The sequence below is a fragment of the Oxyura jamaicensis genome, chromosome 1 (genome assembly GCF_011077185.1).
Source record: "Oxyura jamaicensis isolate SHBP4307 breed ruddy duck chromosome 1, BPBGC_Ojam_1.0, whole genome shotgun sequence".
Classification (NCBI taxonomy): Eukaryota; Metazoa; Chordata; class Aves; order Anseriformes; family Anatidae; genus Oxyura; species Oxyura jamaicensis.
This window is the reverse complement of record NC_048893.1, coordinates 175092794-175108962: the sequence shown is the minus strand read 5'-3', so window position 1 is coordinate 175108962 and position 16169 is coordinate 175092794. Positions and strand designations below refer to the sequence as shown.

General features: G+C 41.6%; 1 protein-coding gene across 4 annotated transcripts in view; it reads left to right on the top strand.

The window, feature by feature from the left end:
- LCP1 (lymphocyte cytosolic protein 1) overlaps positions 1-16169 on the top strand; it is a 47888-nt gene that overhangs the window by 16017 nt on the left and 15702 nt on the right. For 2 of the 4 annotated variants that reach the window (XM_035322830.1, XM_035322815.1), the window contains exons 1-5: positions 1403-1607; positions 10382-10464; positions 13189-13340; positions 14248-14377; positions 15506-15638. In XM_035322830.1, coding sequence (XP_035178721.1) covers positions 10398-10464; positions 13189-13340; positions 14248-14377; positions 15506-15638 — 482 coding nt within the window. In that variant the 5' untranslated portion in view covers positions 1403-1607; positions 10382-10397. Of the gene's footprint in view, positions 1-1402; positions 1608-10381; positions 10465-13188; positions 13341-14247; positions 14378-15505; positions 15639-16169 lie in introns of those variants that run through there. The other 2 variants (XM_035322833.1, XM_035322822.1) reach the window with 2 other exon arrangements.

Sequence of the window (16169 nt, the reverse complement as noted above, 5' to 3'; positions counted from 1 at the left end):
TGTGGCGCTGACTATCAAACAATGAAATACCGTAGAGGAGACAGAGTAAGAACATCTCCTTACCTAATAATAAAAAGCCAAAGAGACCTTGTATTAAACTGAAAACCAATTTAAGTCACCATTCCTGATCTGCATAGTCACACCTTGGAAGACCTTCCCACACTGAGTGTAATGTTAAAATCCAATGTGTTATTCCAATTATAACAGAAAAGCTCGGGGACAGGCAGAAATTATAGAAAATCTACAAGTGATGTCTGCACATAGTCACTGTATGAATATCAAAGGGATAATTGGGCATTTCTTTTTCTGATGGAAGGAGGTCTTCTGTTGTCAAAAATGCCTCGAATGGCAGTGTAATTTTGAATATGGTGAACCTATGTGTGCTTGGATGGGATCTTAATTATGGGGATTTGTTCATGCAAAGGTTTTTCTGAAGTCCTCCACATCAGCATGTAGCTGATGGTCCAGCTGGTCTGATGAATGATGAATGACAGTTTTTTTCATGAAAGACATCCAGTCTTTTTCTTTTTTCAGCTGTATGATTTCAGAGGTAAAAGTCAGAACAGAAGTTATTTAAAAAGCTGAAGGCTGACTCTTTGGCCTGTGGAAAGAGGTGGGAATTTTGCTGTGAAGGCAAGAAATTTCTTAAAATCCCCATGGGGCTGCTGAATCACTTTTGTATATTGATGCTGTATTTTCAGTTCTCTTCAGGTTCTCTTAAACTCTGCGTCATCGATGTTGAAAGGCAGCTAATGTTTGCATCCATTTGAAGCACTTTTCCACTTGTCCCTCAAGGTACCTGGGAAATGTGTCCTTGAAGTTGGTGTCAGTTGAGGCTGCATGAGTGCCTTGTCCTATTTGAGGCTCCCCTGTACAAGGAAAACCGTAAGGAGCCACCAAGATGGCCAGGGGGCTGAAGCACATGAGGTGCGAGGAGAGGTAAAGACGACTTGTACAGCCTGGGGAGGAGAAAGAAGTTGGAGAATGACCTTGCTCTCTACACAGGAAAAAAAAGTTTTCACAGCCAGCAAAGTCAAACGTTGGCAGGTGTTGACGGAGATGCTGAAGAGTCTCTACCCCCGGAGGCAGTGCCGTAAGCGCCCCAACCTGACTCTACAGCCAGCCCTGCTTTGGGTGCAGGGGTGGGGCTGCCGGCCTTGTTATTCTGTGATCCTAAAATGCAGCTGGTTTTATCGTGAAAGAGAGAAGGTGTAAAATCGTGTGTGTGCACACACTTAGTGGGAGAGAAAGGAACTGAAGAGGGGTAAAAGACATGATGAGGAAGTAGCGCATATCAGACCTATTGTATGAGTAACTAGGTGATGAGGAGGGGAGACCAGAGAATGCTAAATTTCCTTATAAAGACAAAATCTATTTCACTATGACGTTTTGTCACCACTCACTTCCCTCACGGGGCTCAGTCTTGGGCTTGCAGTCCTGGGCTCAAGCAGTTGCTCTGCAGAAGATTTTCTAGTCACGCTGTTTCGACATACTCCCCTGTTCGATACTCCCACATCAAACTTTACTTTTTTAAGGAGTTCTCCCCTTTCTGTCGGACTGACGAGCACTTGCTCCAGCAGCTAGGACCCACAGCTTGAGCCCGGGAGGTAAGATCCCAGCACCTGCTGTTTTTTACGCCCCTCACTGAGCGTACGAGCAGTTGAACTGCACAGGAAATTGTGGTCGCCATGAAAAAGAAGTGCAGGTTTGGTATGAGCGTAATTATTTTCCAGTTATCTTGTGCAGAATGTATTTGCTGAACTTCGGGAAAGTGTTGCCTGGATTTAATTCTATGGCTGAGCAGAGTGGCAGTCTTTGGACTTGCATTTGCTGGCATTTGATTAGTTTGGCGGGATGTGAGAAACTAATGAGCTGTTATTTAGGTTGCAGAGTGGATTCTTGTAAAAGGGTGATTCTAATTCCAGTGATGAAAAACAGTGATTCTCAAACCTAATGCATTTTTGCCTGTATTGTTTCCACCATACTGTTTGGACATTCATTGTAGGCTTTTACAAATTTGCTCTCAGTAAATCAAATTGATTCATGATTTCGGAGCCTGACTGTAGTTGGAGCTTCTACTTAAAAAATCAGTAATACGCTGTGGTCCTCACGTTTTACGTGCTTTTGAGTATTTTGACTGTTGAAGTTGGTCAGACTTTTTCCCTGACTTCTCTTGGATTTTAGATCAGGCTTTAGATGAATTCTGACTTTCAAATGTCTACAGAAATCTTAGGAAGTTGTACTGTGAACAGGCACATTTGGGCTTACATTTTTGCTCTGCAAGAGCTGTAGACTTGTTGTTTTTGTCAGGTAGAGGTTTCCTCACTAAGTGCATTTGGTTTGAACACTATAAACCAACCCACAAGCCTGCGAGCAAGTTGACTTTTCAAACAAAGAGGACCTAAGGTTTTTGTAGTGTTGGCAGTCACATTGGCCAACTGACCCCTCACTGCTGCAGGTACCAAGAGAAGATGATCTCTGACAAACGGTAGATGAAATGTTGCTCTCAGAGGTGCAGGTGGGTGCTCAGCAGATGGCTCTTCATCTTGATAAATACCCTGAAACCTCTTGTGTGGAGACGCTCCAGCATGAACCCCCTTCCCCCCCTCCCGCTCGTCAGACCGGAGCGGTTTGCCCTCCCAAGATGGCGCCAGAAGGGCTGCAGAGGTGCTGGCATCAGGGATGGGGCTCTCCCGGGTGAATGGGAGATGAGGAAACCCCCTCCAGGGTGGGAAACTCCGCCAAAAAGGGATGCTAGAGGCAGGAGGGATTGGGAAGTACCTGCTGGTGGTGATGGGGATTTCTGCTTCAGTCCTGACCGCGAGGTCCAGATTTACTTAGCTCAGGAGCTGAAGAAAGTGCTCACACAATAAGTCAAAAAACAAAGCAAAACAAAACAAAAATCAAAATGAGCGGGTATTCTATTACATAATGATTTTTGAATCTGCTTCCTCAACTGAAATCAAGTAAGAGTTTGGAGTGAATACTTTTATGCCTACTAAATGTTTGGGGTCCTATATGCAGCTTGTATTTAACCAAGTCTAGTAGTGCTGCTTCTTCTTCCCTGCCCACAAAATCTACCTTGCACTCCATCACGTTTCATTATGTCACCATTTTTTAAAAATCCTGTTCCCTTCTAATTACAGTTATAAGCAGCCTAACACTCAGCTGTGTACCATGAGCAGAGCTATCTTGATAGAAATCCTACAGTAAAAATAATTACTTTTTTTTTTAAAATTATGAAATAACTTCAGAAAGAAGTTAAGTAACAATAATGCATTCAGAAATGCAGCTGATTTTCATACTCTTATACCTTTATGCAAAATGGCAGACTCCAGTGAAATGCTGATACAAAACATGAAATGCTTTTCAAAAATAATAGTATTTATTAAAAAAAAAAAAAAAAAAAAGGCATTTAGCAGCCTGAATCCAGCTGTGCTGCAGGGCTCTGCACTGGTCACTCTGGGCATCTTTTCAGTCATCAAAGGGGAAAGCTGCAGGACAGGAAATAAATCGCTCTGGGGGTTGCATTGGTTGAGCTCAGACCATTTCAAAGTTGCTCGCTGTGATGAATTAACAGTGAGCATTAATTGCCAACAAGCGCAGAGGCAGTGTGAACACAGAGAAACAGGCAGAGATGAGGCGAACTGGAGGGGACTCAGGGAAGCATGCCATAAAGCCAAATTTTTCTTCAGAGGGAATAGGCTCAAGAGGATTCTGCCTCCTTCTGTTCCAGTTGCTGCTGTGGTTCCCCAGTGCAGACCCAGAGACCCTACAATAAATCTAGGTGGAATCAATCATAATAACAATTAATATTTTCCATGCATGCAGGAACTGTTTTCTTGCTAGTGAGCTGGGAACATGACCCATGCTCTCCTTCTCTTGTATCAGATACTGGGCTTTTGCAGGATATCAGGGTCTGAGTCACAGGATGCCGTGACCAGACTTTCTGCCATCGTTTTGTGGCATGATGACTACCTTACAGGAACAGGAAGAGAGGCTTTTATCTATCTGCCACAGGGTTTTGTGTCCAGTCTGCCACCCTGGTTGTGATGGGGCAGGTGTGGGGTACCTCCTCTTACCAGCATCCAAAGCAGCCCCTGGAGATGTTCTCCTCTTCCCCCACCGTAGTGAGCAAAGGTGGGACTGGGTGGGTCAGGGCTGTATTTCCCAAATAGGAAATCTGCTGAAAGACTGAAACTGTCAGTTAGTGTGGCTTGGGTTGAAAGCCAACTTCAGACAAAAAATAAAAAAATAAAAAAAAAATTCACCACAAGCTTTCAAAAAACAAAATTGTTCCTATTTTTATGGGGATGTGTTTTCACTTAAAAGCTAGCTAGGTTTTGTTGGTAAAGGGAAAGAAAAAACAAGTTACCCAACAAAAAACATACTATCAACTGGCTCAACATTTTTCCTTTTTCAAGAAAAATTCTGGAGGCTCTGACTGTGTAAACAATATACACATATATACAATATACACATCTCCCTGGTAGGATATATCTGACACATAAGGAAAAGATTTAAGGCTTCACAGCTCTACATCCTGAGTGCCTTAATTTCCCTGAAGGATTATCACTCCCTACTGCTGGGCAGTAGGAACGAGTTCATATTGGAACGAGTTCTCTGTTCCTCTGTAAGTTCCGTGGATTTTCCCTTCCTAAGGCCTGTTGATTTGTATTTGATTTTGGACTCAGGCGCTGCAGTGACAAATAAAGTCCTTTATAAAATGGAACATTAAGAAAATTACTCATGGAACATCACCAAGTTGTCTTCTCAAAGGTAGTAAATGTCTTCTCTCTGTGTTTCTTCAAATCCATAGAGAATTAAATTATGGGAACCTTAATAATCCCAGTGTCTGTATACACATTGAGATTTGCTGTTGCAGACTTTTGTCTTTTAAAATGCTTTTGAGGCAAAGATTGTCATTTATTGTGGGCTTAATTGTGAATGAACACATAGCAGGGAGAAACTATTTGCCACACCTTCAGAAAGACTTCTCTTTGTATTCCATATGATGATTTAAATATCAAGATCCTACTTAGATTGAAGCCACTGTGAGAATTTGGATAAATTACCTGTTGCTATTAGAACCAAGTATATTTCTACCTTAGGATTTAAAATTTAGTTCAGTATTGTTAAAGAAATTAGAAAAACCTCTCATCTATGTGTGTATCTATAGCTATTTAAATAGGCAAATGGTCATACCACTAAGTGCATGACTTGAAAAATGAACTTTTTAACGAACTCCATCACCTGTTCAAATATGTTGCAATTCTTCATGCATCTTCAATGATTTTCAAAGCTTTTATGTGAGAAATGCATCTAATTGTTACGTGGCTCAAAACCTGATGGTATTTGCTAATGCTATCAGTCACGGTGAGTAGCTGGACTAACTAAACAGTGAGAAGGGAGGCACAGAGACATACTGATTCTGGTTAATATCATACATCTCCAGCAGAGAAAAAAAAATAAAAAATAAAAAATAAACAAAACTCTCACAAATAAGCGTCGATGCAATCTGGCTGGAAGCTGTGACATCGAACTAGACACTGATGGGACTGTGTGCTTGTCTAACCTGGTTGGATTCCCTGGACCATCACCACAAATTATCACTACTCCAAACTGACAGTAATTCTGAGGAAATTCAGTGTTAATGCTACTATCCTACTTGGCTGTGGGTGTATTATGGGTCTCCCTGCTAGTGCAGGGATGCAAGCATGTTATTTTAATCAGAACTTTAACAATAACAAGAGGTGCTAACAAATGTATGAGAAGCATGCATGAGAATAGCACATGTGCCAAGAACATGAAGTTTCATGGGGAGGTAAACTATTCTGGATTATGGAAAACAGTATGTTTTGCTGAATGCCAACAGGATTGTTTTGCCTCGATCATTTTAGTTAAAGTTGTTTTTTGTTTTGGTCGATGAGCACAAGACGAAACTTTGGAATTGAGGAAGTTCTAGGGAACGCTGCTGTGGTTATAGCATTGATTCTTCTTTCAACATGAGATCCACTGAAGAATTTCTTTTTTTCTTGCTCCTTTGTGAGACCAAAATTGCCAACACTTGTCTCCAGCAGGACAACATTTAAAAGAGCCTAATTCATAAATCTTCTCTTGTCTCATCCTTAGTCAGGAAAGGGATGCTTGTCCTGTCGGTCTGATATCAGCTGGAAGAGAAAGAGCTGGGGAAGTACTCCACAACCCTTATGGAAAGCTAGACATTTGGAAACTGAATTTGTGCATGAGAGAAAAACAGAAAAGAGAAGGAGCTGGAGCTGTGAACTCTAATAAAGCAAATGGCACAATCTTGTGTGCAGGGACTTTTTTTAGGGGGGGAAGGGACACAGTCTTGTGCTTCCCCATGCAATTCTAACAGCTGTATTTCATAAGACTGAAATGCTTGGTGTTTCATCACTTTCAGAAAAAATAAATTTAAAGAGAAGAAAGCAGAAGAACTAGGGAAATTCTGTGACAGGGAACATACGTGTAATCCATTATCTGGTCACCCTCCGACAGCTTAGAGGGGTGATCATTTTATTAACAAAGCGCTAGTGCATTAATGAAATAAAATCCTAATGGTATAAAATGAGTACATATTAGTCATTCATTCAATTTTATCAACACCAGATTCACAGTTATGTTGATCCCGATCACTTAATATCTGTTTGTAGAAAGTAATGCTGCCTCATGAAATTTGCTTTTTTGCTTGGGGGGAAAGTGAGACTTCAAGTGTATCTATGAAGTGCAGTTTTACGTCTTCAAGATTTTCATTGTCTCCCCTGTAATAAAGTTTCAACAGCAGAGGAATGGAGGAAAATATGAAACAAGGTAACCATTTAATATAAGCCATGGAAACCTCTAGGTTTTAATGTCTTTGCCATTTATTATTTATATCGAATTGTGAATGCACACTTTGCTAAGTAATACATAACAAGGCCACTTCGCAGGCTCTGGACTCAAAATCGAAAGAGATGAAGGTACATCAATAGTGCTGTGGTTCAATTTAACAGTAATGTTAGGGTTTTAGTTCTTCCTTTACATTCCTGACAGAAAATAGTTTGTTATCAGATCTCCTAAAACAGTGTGATAGTAGATCCTTCTGTAAGGTCAAATAAAAGGAGGCTTACGGCATGGTTTGGTTTGGATATGACAGCAGGAGAAAGAATGCTTCATAGAGGCTGTTTTGATACCTTTTTTTTTTTTTACAGTTCTCAGCTGCTCACGTGAGACCATTTTGTCTTTTTTACGTAAACCTGTAACTCAACAGTCTTCTGTTGAGCAAGGAGTGTCTTTGCACAACAGCTTTTTTGCTTTTGCAATAGTGGGCTTATTGCTGTTTGGCAAACAAGAATGAAGTGTCACGTCCAGGCAATGTATATTTCAGGTGTTCTGATGAAGCTCACTCCGTCTCAAGGAGTATTGTTCTTCTGAATTTCTATCACCTTCAATTTCTTTCTTATTGGCAGTTTCACTGTCAGCATCCTGCCTCCACATCCAAGCATATGCTGACTTTCATCTTGTTCTCTCTGATGGACTTCAGTGCTTTCACTGATCTTCAACCATGCCAAACTCAAGATCCTTCCAGCTGCTGCTGACCTTCAAAGTCTCATTTGTACTGATAGCTAAGTTGTTGTTTGCATTTGTTCCTTCTTAAATTCCCTTCCGTCTTGCTATCCCTCCCTCCTGCCCAGCTTTTCTCTCTGCTCCTTGCCATTCATCTCTGTGCTCAATGTCATTGCTCCTGTATCATTCTCTGTATTTTTTTCTCTGCATCTGTCTCATCGTGCTGATTTCGCAAATGTTTTGGAGCAGAGATGTGTACTTAGAATGCCTTGTGGATTATCAGTAACTGGATCGTTCCTAGAGCTGTTAGATACTTCTCTTGATGGGGTGCCCAAGGTATTTCACTTTGTGTTGAGGACAGTGAGGTGCTGGAAGTGTTTGACCTCTAGAAGCAAATTATTCTGGTCTTGGCTGATAAAATCAGAAGGAAGATATAGGGCCTGACCTTCCATACCATTATCCAGAAGCATTTTACATTTCTGTGTGTCTAAATATAATTTACTTTTAATGATCAGAGCAAAGTAGGCAGTTTATATACAGAAAATAATCTTTTTTAAAAAGTCTATTTGCATGTTTGCTGTCTGTTCCTGTCTTTTGCTTTGGACTTTTATAGCTGCCTTGATTTTTGATCTCTCTTGATTTTCCCATGTTCGGTTTTACTGCTTAAACAATTTCAGAAATGATAATGACTTTTAATAGCGTATGGCATGGTTGTGTTTTGGAGCAGGCCATCATGGTACCTCCATCATTCAAGTACAACCAGTCCTTGGGTGATGTAAGACCAGTTCTCTTTCCAAGTTCAGGGTTCCCTGCCAAGTGTTTCCACCTTTACAGAAGAATGGGCAATAGTGACCTAAATAAAGGTGTCAGAAGGGTGCACCGCAGCAAAAACCCTCATCCTGTTATGTATTATTAATATACACACATGTGAAAGATATGTACTATTAATAGGATTCTGTACTTAACAGGTTGGGTGCAATCAATAAAAGTCCAACTTAGGTTGGTGGTAAGTTTTGCTAGAGGTTATAAAACTCTTTGCAAAAGTGGTAGGCAACATCCTGTTGTTTCTTCCCTGTTATGCTCTAGAGTCTTCAGTGCTATTAAAACTTGTGTTGCAAATTGGATTGCTTGATAAAATGACTGGAGAAATGGATGATCTTGCAGTGGAATCTGAATTTTCTCGCTGATAGCGCTGCAGTATTTTCATGTGTCCAGGAGCTTCTTCGGCAGTCCACATGCTGCAAAACATGATGAAAAAAGTCTAGTAGTGAGGAATTGTGCAGAAAAGAGATGAGCATAACAGAGGGAGACTATGGATCTCATGGTGCCCAAATATACATAACCCACGTTCTTAGTGGATCACAGGGATTTTTACAGAGAATCCCTGAAAGTATCATTGGAATTACTTAGTACTTAAATAGCAAACATCAGCCCCATTGTACTGAAAACTGCACAGGCATTCATGGGCCCTGAGAGTGACTGCCTTATGGATTATGCTGTATTCCTTATAGAAGTTGTAGGTAGTGGCTGATCAGATGTTTCTCTGGAAGCTGTTTCTAGGCCTTACCCCAAAATCACAGTGATTCTGTGATCACAGTGATGCGGCAGCATGATAGCACTGGGGGAGAGCAGACAAAAAGCCAAGTACATGAGATTGCCTTTGGGCAATTTCGAACACATTTCCATAGTGATCCTCACTAATACGAATACAAGGGATCAATGCATGAGTTCAGGAGAGCGTTAAATGTGAAGCCCAGATACACTGTGCGCAACTCTGTGTGTTTGTAGAGGGCTGTAGAAAATCTTCCATCTTTTAATTCTTCCCTGAATATGTTTATATAAAGTTTGGAATACACGTATCTAGAATGCAATGGTGCTTTTAGTCTGGGAATGTGCTATTTCTGAATTTCTTTTCTGATTTTTTTTTATTATTATTTAAACACTGCAACTGCAGCCACCCCTTTCCAAGATCAACTCAGGTTTCCATTCTATTTTATTTAATTAGTTGTTTGCTTAAATAATACTTAAAAAGACATTCTCACAAATACAGAATAATAAAAAGCTTTTCTTCTGAATAGTTTCCTCCACAAAGAGATGTGAGGGACAGTAGGTGCAGTGAAAAGCAGAGGGGTTATTATAAAGTGCATCTTATGGCATTGTGTTGGATGATGTAACAAGCAGAAGTAAATTTTCCGTTTCTAGGCACCTTTTTTAATAATCAAAATAAGTCCAGTCTGACCCTTCCTCATGACTTTGATGAAAGAAAAGGCAGGAAAACTTCTTCCAGCTATCCATCCCTAAAGTGCTACCTAATCCTAGACACTTCTTCAGTTGGCAAGTCCCTAACCTCTCCCCACAGCCAGAAGGAGAGACATCCATCTGGGAAGCCTAGTGCTGCCAGGGCTGCTGAAGAAGCACCCTGAGCTATGGCAAGTCCTGTGTCCAGAGGGGGAATTACAACAAAACAGCATAATTTTGTTTGCTTTTCTCCGTAAGAAACAAAAGTGAGGGGTAGGATTTAATTCCAGTGAAATTAGTGAAAATAAAGCTGTTGGGATTTTGAGTAGGATTTGGCAAAACAACAGGAGTGACATGGATATATATATATATACCTCAGGTACTCAGGATTTTAACCCATCACTTGGTTTTGGGATGCAGAGAGGAACTGAGTTTTCAGGTATGGAGAACTGCTATGACAATTTGGATCCGTGCTGTTAACTCAAAAAAAAAAAATCCATAATGAAAATTCCTCCTTTTTGTGATGATTACAAACCCAAAAGGGAACCACACGAAAATGAGTGCTTTCCTCTTGCAGATTTTACAGATAAAACATGGCGTCGACAGCACACCTCTCAGAGGAGGAGATGGCAGAGCTCCGGGAGGCTTTCAGCAAAGTGGGTGAGTACAACCAGAAAGGAGTGTGAAGTTGTAGCTAGCTCTTTGCTCCGATGCTGACCATCCATGTTGAAACGGAGTTTACACCAGCGCTGATCTGCTGTGTCACAGAAACCACAGCAAGTCCTGCCTGCTCCTGCAGACCTCCCAGCCAAAACCACAGTAGCATTGCTGCAGAGGCTGCTAGAGGCAGAACAGCAGATATTATGAAATAACTTGAAAAACCACCTATACAGAAAGCCATGCTAGAAACACTTGGAAGTGTTTTCCTAAAAATACTGTTCACTCCTGGCAACTGATTTGGAAAATAATAGGTTTTTACTTTAATGCAAGTTGAATACTCCTTCTGGGGAGGAAAGGTCCACAGGGAACAAATGTGCAAATAGCTACAAAATTTGTAATCCCTTTGCTGTGACCTTTTAAGCCCTAGTTATTTTTCAACTGCATGTTTCCTTTATGAGCCTTCAAAGGTCTCCACTGATTTGTTTCCCTTAAAGTCATGCGGATCTATCACTGTCTACCCAAATCCTCAGAAATAGTCCTTGTGTTTCTCACAGCTGACTTACTTCTCTTAACAGATCCGTCAGCCTTACTGGATTATGTGTGATCAGTTGTCCTTACTGATTCAGGTGATGATATTTTCATTTCTGAGCACACAGCAGTCCAGGCAAAATTTGAAACACCTGGTCATTGTGTGTGCCAGTGTACCCAAAGCACTGGGCTGTACCAAAAGGCTGGAAGGATGCTCTCATTCCTTTTCCAGGCATTTCCCTCTCCAAGTCCAGATCCTTTTGTTGTATGACTTCAGAGATGGGTAGGATGCTCTCTGCAATCTGTATTAATCCAAGCTGCGGATGCTGACAGCTAAGGGCTCAGCCCTTTTTGCAGCGTGCAGCAACTCAGTTTGCAGCTCACCACGCAGGAAATTGACACCCGCCTCTTTGAAATCACCGCTGCCTCTGGGCTGGGGAAAAAAGACTGCAAAATAAGAAACACATATAAAAAAATGAATACAAACCTATTTTTGAGTATGTATATACCAGATATTATATTTTTAACTATATATATAACACTTTATATAAATATACAGTGTTTTAACAGAAGCTCTCCATGCAATAGAGTAAGTTTTTGTTTGTTTGTTTTTGGTGGAGATTTTCACAAACTGGTAGAGAAGAACTATTTAACCTAAATTAATGATCTCATAAAATCTTATCCTGGATCTTGCAACAGGCTCAGCAGGACTGTCCATGTCAGCACCACCCCAGAGGAACATACACGTTTTTATTTTAAGCACAATTCCAAAAAGAACTGTGGTGGATTTACCCTGGTGGGCAGCTGAGCTCCACCATAACCGCTCTCTCACTCCCCTTCCTCAAAGGAAAAAGGGGAGAAAATGCTACAGAAAGAGCTCAAGGGTTGAGCTAAGGACAGGGAGATCACTCAACAGTTACTGTCATGGGCAAAACTGACTCAGCATAGGCAGATTAATATATTATTTTGCCTATCACAGGCAGACTAGAACAGTGAGAAACTAAAAGCAAACTAGAACCACCTTCCCCCCACCCACCCTCTTCCACCTCCTCCCCCCTGGCACAGTGGGGGAACGGGAAATGGGGGCTGCGGTCAGTCCCTGACACTTTGTCTCCGCTGCTCCTTCATGGTCACTCCCTGCCCCTGCTCCACGTGGGGTCCCTCCCACAGGATTCTGGCACCCCCAGACCCCTGCTCCTGCGTGGGCTCCTCTCCACGGGCTGCAGCTCCGGCCCGGGGCCTGCTCCTGCGGGGGCTCTCCATGGGCCGCAGCCTCCTCCAGGCCACATCCACCTGCTCCACCGGGGGCTCCTCCACGGGCTGCAGTGTGGAGATCTGCTCCATGTGGGACCCATGGACTGCAGGGGGACAGCCTGCTCCACCAGGGGCCTCTCCACAGGCCGCAGGGGAACTGCTGCTGCGTGCCTGGAGCACCTCCTGCCCTCCTGCTGCACTGACCTGGGGGCTGCAGGGCTGTTCTCACTCCTCTCCCCAGCTGCTGTTGCACAACAGTTTTCTGTTTCCCTTTCTTCAATCTGCTCTCCCAGAGGCCCAACCAGTGATGCTCATGGCTCGGCTCTGGCCAGCGGCGGTTCCCTTTCAGAGGCATCTGGAGCTGGCTCTGACCTGACATGGGGCAGCTGCTGGGCTCTGCTCACAGAGGCCACCTCTGCAGCCCCCCTGCTTCCAAGCCCATGAAAACGTGAACCTAATACATATATGCATTTCCAAACCTCTTAACTCATGACTTGTGATGCTATTAGATGCAAAAAACAGGCCAAAATCACAATTTACATCCACGAATACATGCAGATGTAGTGTCTAACTTAATATCATATCAAGTCCATTTTCTTAGCTGCTCCATAGACAGGATAATCTCTATAAATCACTTATGTGTTTTTCTTTATGTAAACTCCAAAAAGACAATTGTATCCATCTAAATGTAGCTTTGTTAAAACATTATTATGTGTCTAAAACATATAAATTCAGCACCATGAGTTTTTGTTTGTTAAATGGTGATTGTAAATTTTTTGCGGTGTAAATGCCACCACAGTGGTTGAAAATAATGGACTTCAGGATAACAAATCTTTATATATAATGTACATTCCTTCAGGTGAAATAAAAGCAATGGCCTTTGTGTGCAGAAAATTTAATTGGGCTAATAGAGAATCTAAACATTCTTTTAATTTTTTGCAGATATTAGTGGGAATGGCTTCATCCATGCCAACGATTTAACGGATGTGTTGAAGGCAGCCAACCTCCCTCTTCCAGGATATAAAGCCAGAGAACTCGTTCAGAATTTGACAACCACAGAGGATGGCAGGATCAGCTTTGATGAATTTATTTCAGTAAGTGAGATATTATTTCAGAAAATAAATACAGAAGAAGAAGACAAAAAACAAACAAACAAAAAATACCACTTCTAAATAATAGAGTTTGTTGGGAATTTTTGGTACATTGCTCTAGCTGAGAATACAATTTCCACAAAACTGACCTTCTCTTTGGGTAAACATTTGGTTTTCCCCAAAATGTTTTCATTATCTGTGGTGTTCAGGGTGGTCCCTGGGGCATGGGAGAGCCATGAGCACAGGGTCTCATGGGCATATCATGGGGCATATCATTTGGCCAATGTCTTCCCTTGCTGGAGAAGACAAGAGCAGGATGTAACCAAACTAGAAATCCTGCAGTTAACTGGGACAAATTAAATGAATGCAGCTGTGTATTGAACAGACTTAATATCTTTCACTTTGGTTAAGGTGATGGGATGAAGTTTTTCAGTTATAAGTGGCAAATAGATAATGTTATGCCTAGATGAACATGAGAAATTTCAACAGATTGAAAATGAAAACTTTACGAGTCTTTTTTTCTATTCAAAAAAGAAAAGAAAAGAAAAACACTTATTCTTTTTTCTGGTCTGAACTGGGACAAGAGGAAATGCTAAAATTTCTCTTGGGATGGAGAAACAGATTTTTACTTGTCCTTTTCTCAAACTGAAAACTTCAAAGGCACTCCTCCTGCAAACTTCAGCTATGTATTTTCACACCATATATGCTTCTGTCACTTAGCCGATCATTGTTCGTGGCTTTGAAAATATAAGAGCAGATAACAGTTATTAAACAGAAATCCACTAAATAGCACACAAGCTGTGCTTCTATATATGTAAAGCAGAGGGGATATGTCTTACAGTCCAAGAGCTCATGGTTTTAGCTTGGTTTAACTCTCTGAAAATGTAAAATTGTCTCTTTTACTTGAAAGATTTTCCAAAACCTGAAGAGTGATGATGTTGCTAAGTCATTCCGAAAACAAATCAACAAAAAGGAGGGGATCTGTGCTATTGGTGGGATGTCAGAGCAGTCCAGTGCCGGCACACAGCACTCTTACTCAGGTAGGTACAGGTGTCCTATGCTGATAGCAACTGGGAACAAATGTCCCCATGGGGATTTTCTGCACCCTATCTTGGTACAAATCCAGCTTTGGCTTCTGTGAAGTTTGGCAGCTGTAGAGGTTGCTCAGGAGAAGATGATTTGGGGCAAAGAGCTGTGAAAGTGACAAAACACCAGAGTCAGATCCTTGTCAAAAAGTGTGAGCTGCTTTACTGGAGCGGACAGAGAAGGGGCTGGAGAGAAAGCTCCATCTGCCTTAGCGTCCCCCATCAGGAAAGCCTTGCAGCCTCCTGACATGGCTTCAGCTGAATGAAGACTCTGGCCCTTTGCTGTCCCTGCTCACCAGCAAGGCAAGGCAAGGAGTCCCTGCTATTGCTAACCCATTTCTTCATACATTTTCCCTCTTCTATAGTAGTCCTTCTGTAAACTTGTAACCAAGTGGTTCCTGACCTTTTTGCTAAAAGAGGGCATAACCCCACCAGGGCTCAATGCATACAAATCACTGTGTAAATGCAAATTATGCTTAGCAGAGCATAGCAATTGCAACATATAGTTGAATCATGGAAATTTCATTGCCCATCTCTATAACATGCTCACCCTCATAACAATAGGCAACCCCATTCAGTGGAAAGGAATATGGAGGGTTGAGTGTACTGAAGCCCATTGAACTTGTCAACTCATTTTATTCATTTTTCAGATTTTCTACTCTGTGCTGAGCCATGTATGTACCCCCATACTGATCTGGCTAACTCAGGAAGACATATATTTGCATTGTCTTGATTAACTTAGGGATGAACGGTTCCACAGCTCACTGATTCACTCAGCTGAAGTACAGAACCCATTTGTACAGAATAAATGATTCCCCCTGCTTCCCTTCGTGACAAGATTAAGTTCTGCTCCCCTCACAACAGCTGTGGTCAGTCACCCCATACATCCTTCTTCATCCTTTCATGAGTTTCACAACCTCATACCTTTTGCCTGTCTCCTCAGAGCCTACTTCCCTTGTAGAGGTACTGTAATTAGTCACATTCAGATTTAGGAGAGTCTTTTTCCCCATGAGTCCTGCATTTGAAAGTAAAATGATGGAGATGTAACACAGCAAACTGATGGATTTGATGTTGTGTCCACAGAGGAAGAAAAGTATGCCTTCGTCAACTGGATTAACAAAGCTCTTGAGAAGGACCCTGACTGTAAACACGTGGTCCCAATGAATCCAGAAACAGATGATCTCTTCCAGGCGGTCGGTGATGGCATAGTGCTTTGGTAAATAATACTTGTATTTCTCATAAATGCAAACCATAAGCCTGAAGAAACAAACACCACTGCTTACATGGAAGCTGCTGACTTTACAGTTAGGCTCAGGAATCTTTGCAGATTCGGGGCTACTTTTGTTGTTACTTTTCTCTTTATAAAGATAAAGCTTCTTTCAATTTAAATGAGAGTTTTTCTTTGCCTCTAGACCCATAAAACGAGATGAAGTCAATGAAACTTGCCCTGAGTAATTACTTGTTTCTATTTTCGTTCAAGGGCTTTTTGGGTTTCACACAAATCAGCATAACTTAGTAAGGGGTTTCACAGGAATTTCTGCAAAATAAACTACTTATACAACTTTACGTTATGGTATTCTTGCCTGGCATTTATAGTACATTTGGCATGTGACTCAAAATAGTTGCTCAAGTATTGCATGTGTTAATGTATATGTAAAAGGCGGAGGCTGACTGTGTTCACTTAGTAATTCTCCCTCTCTTTAATTGGCTTTTCCAGTGTAGTAACAAAAGCTCTGTCTGCATTTTG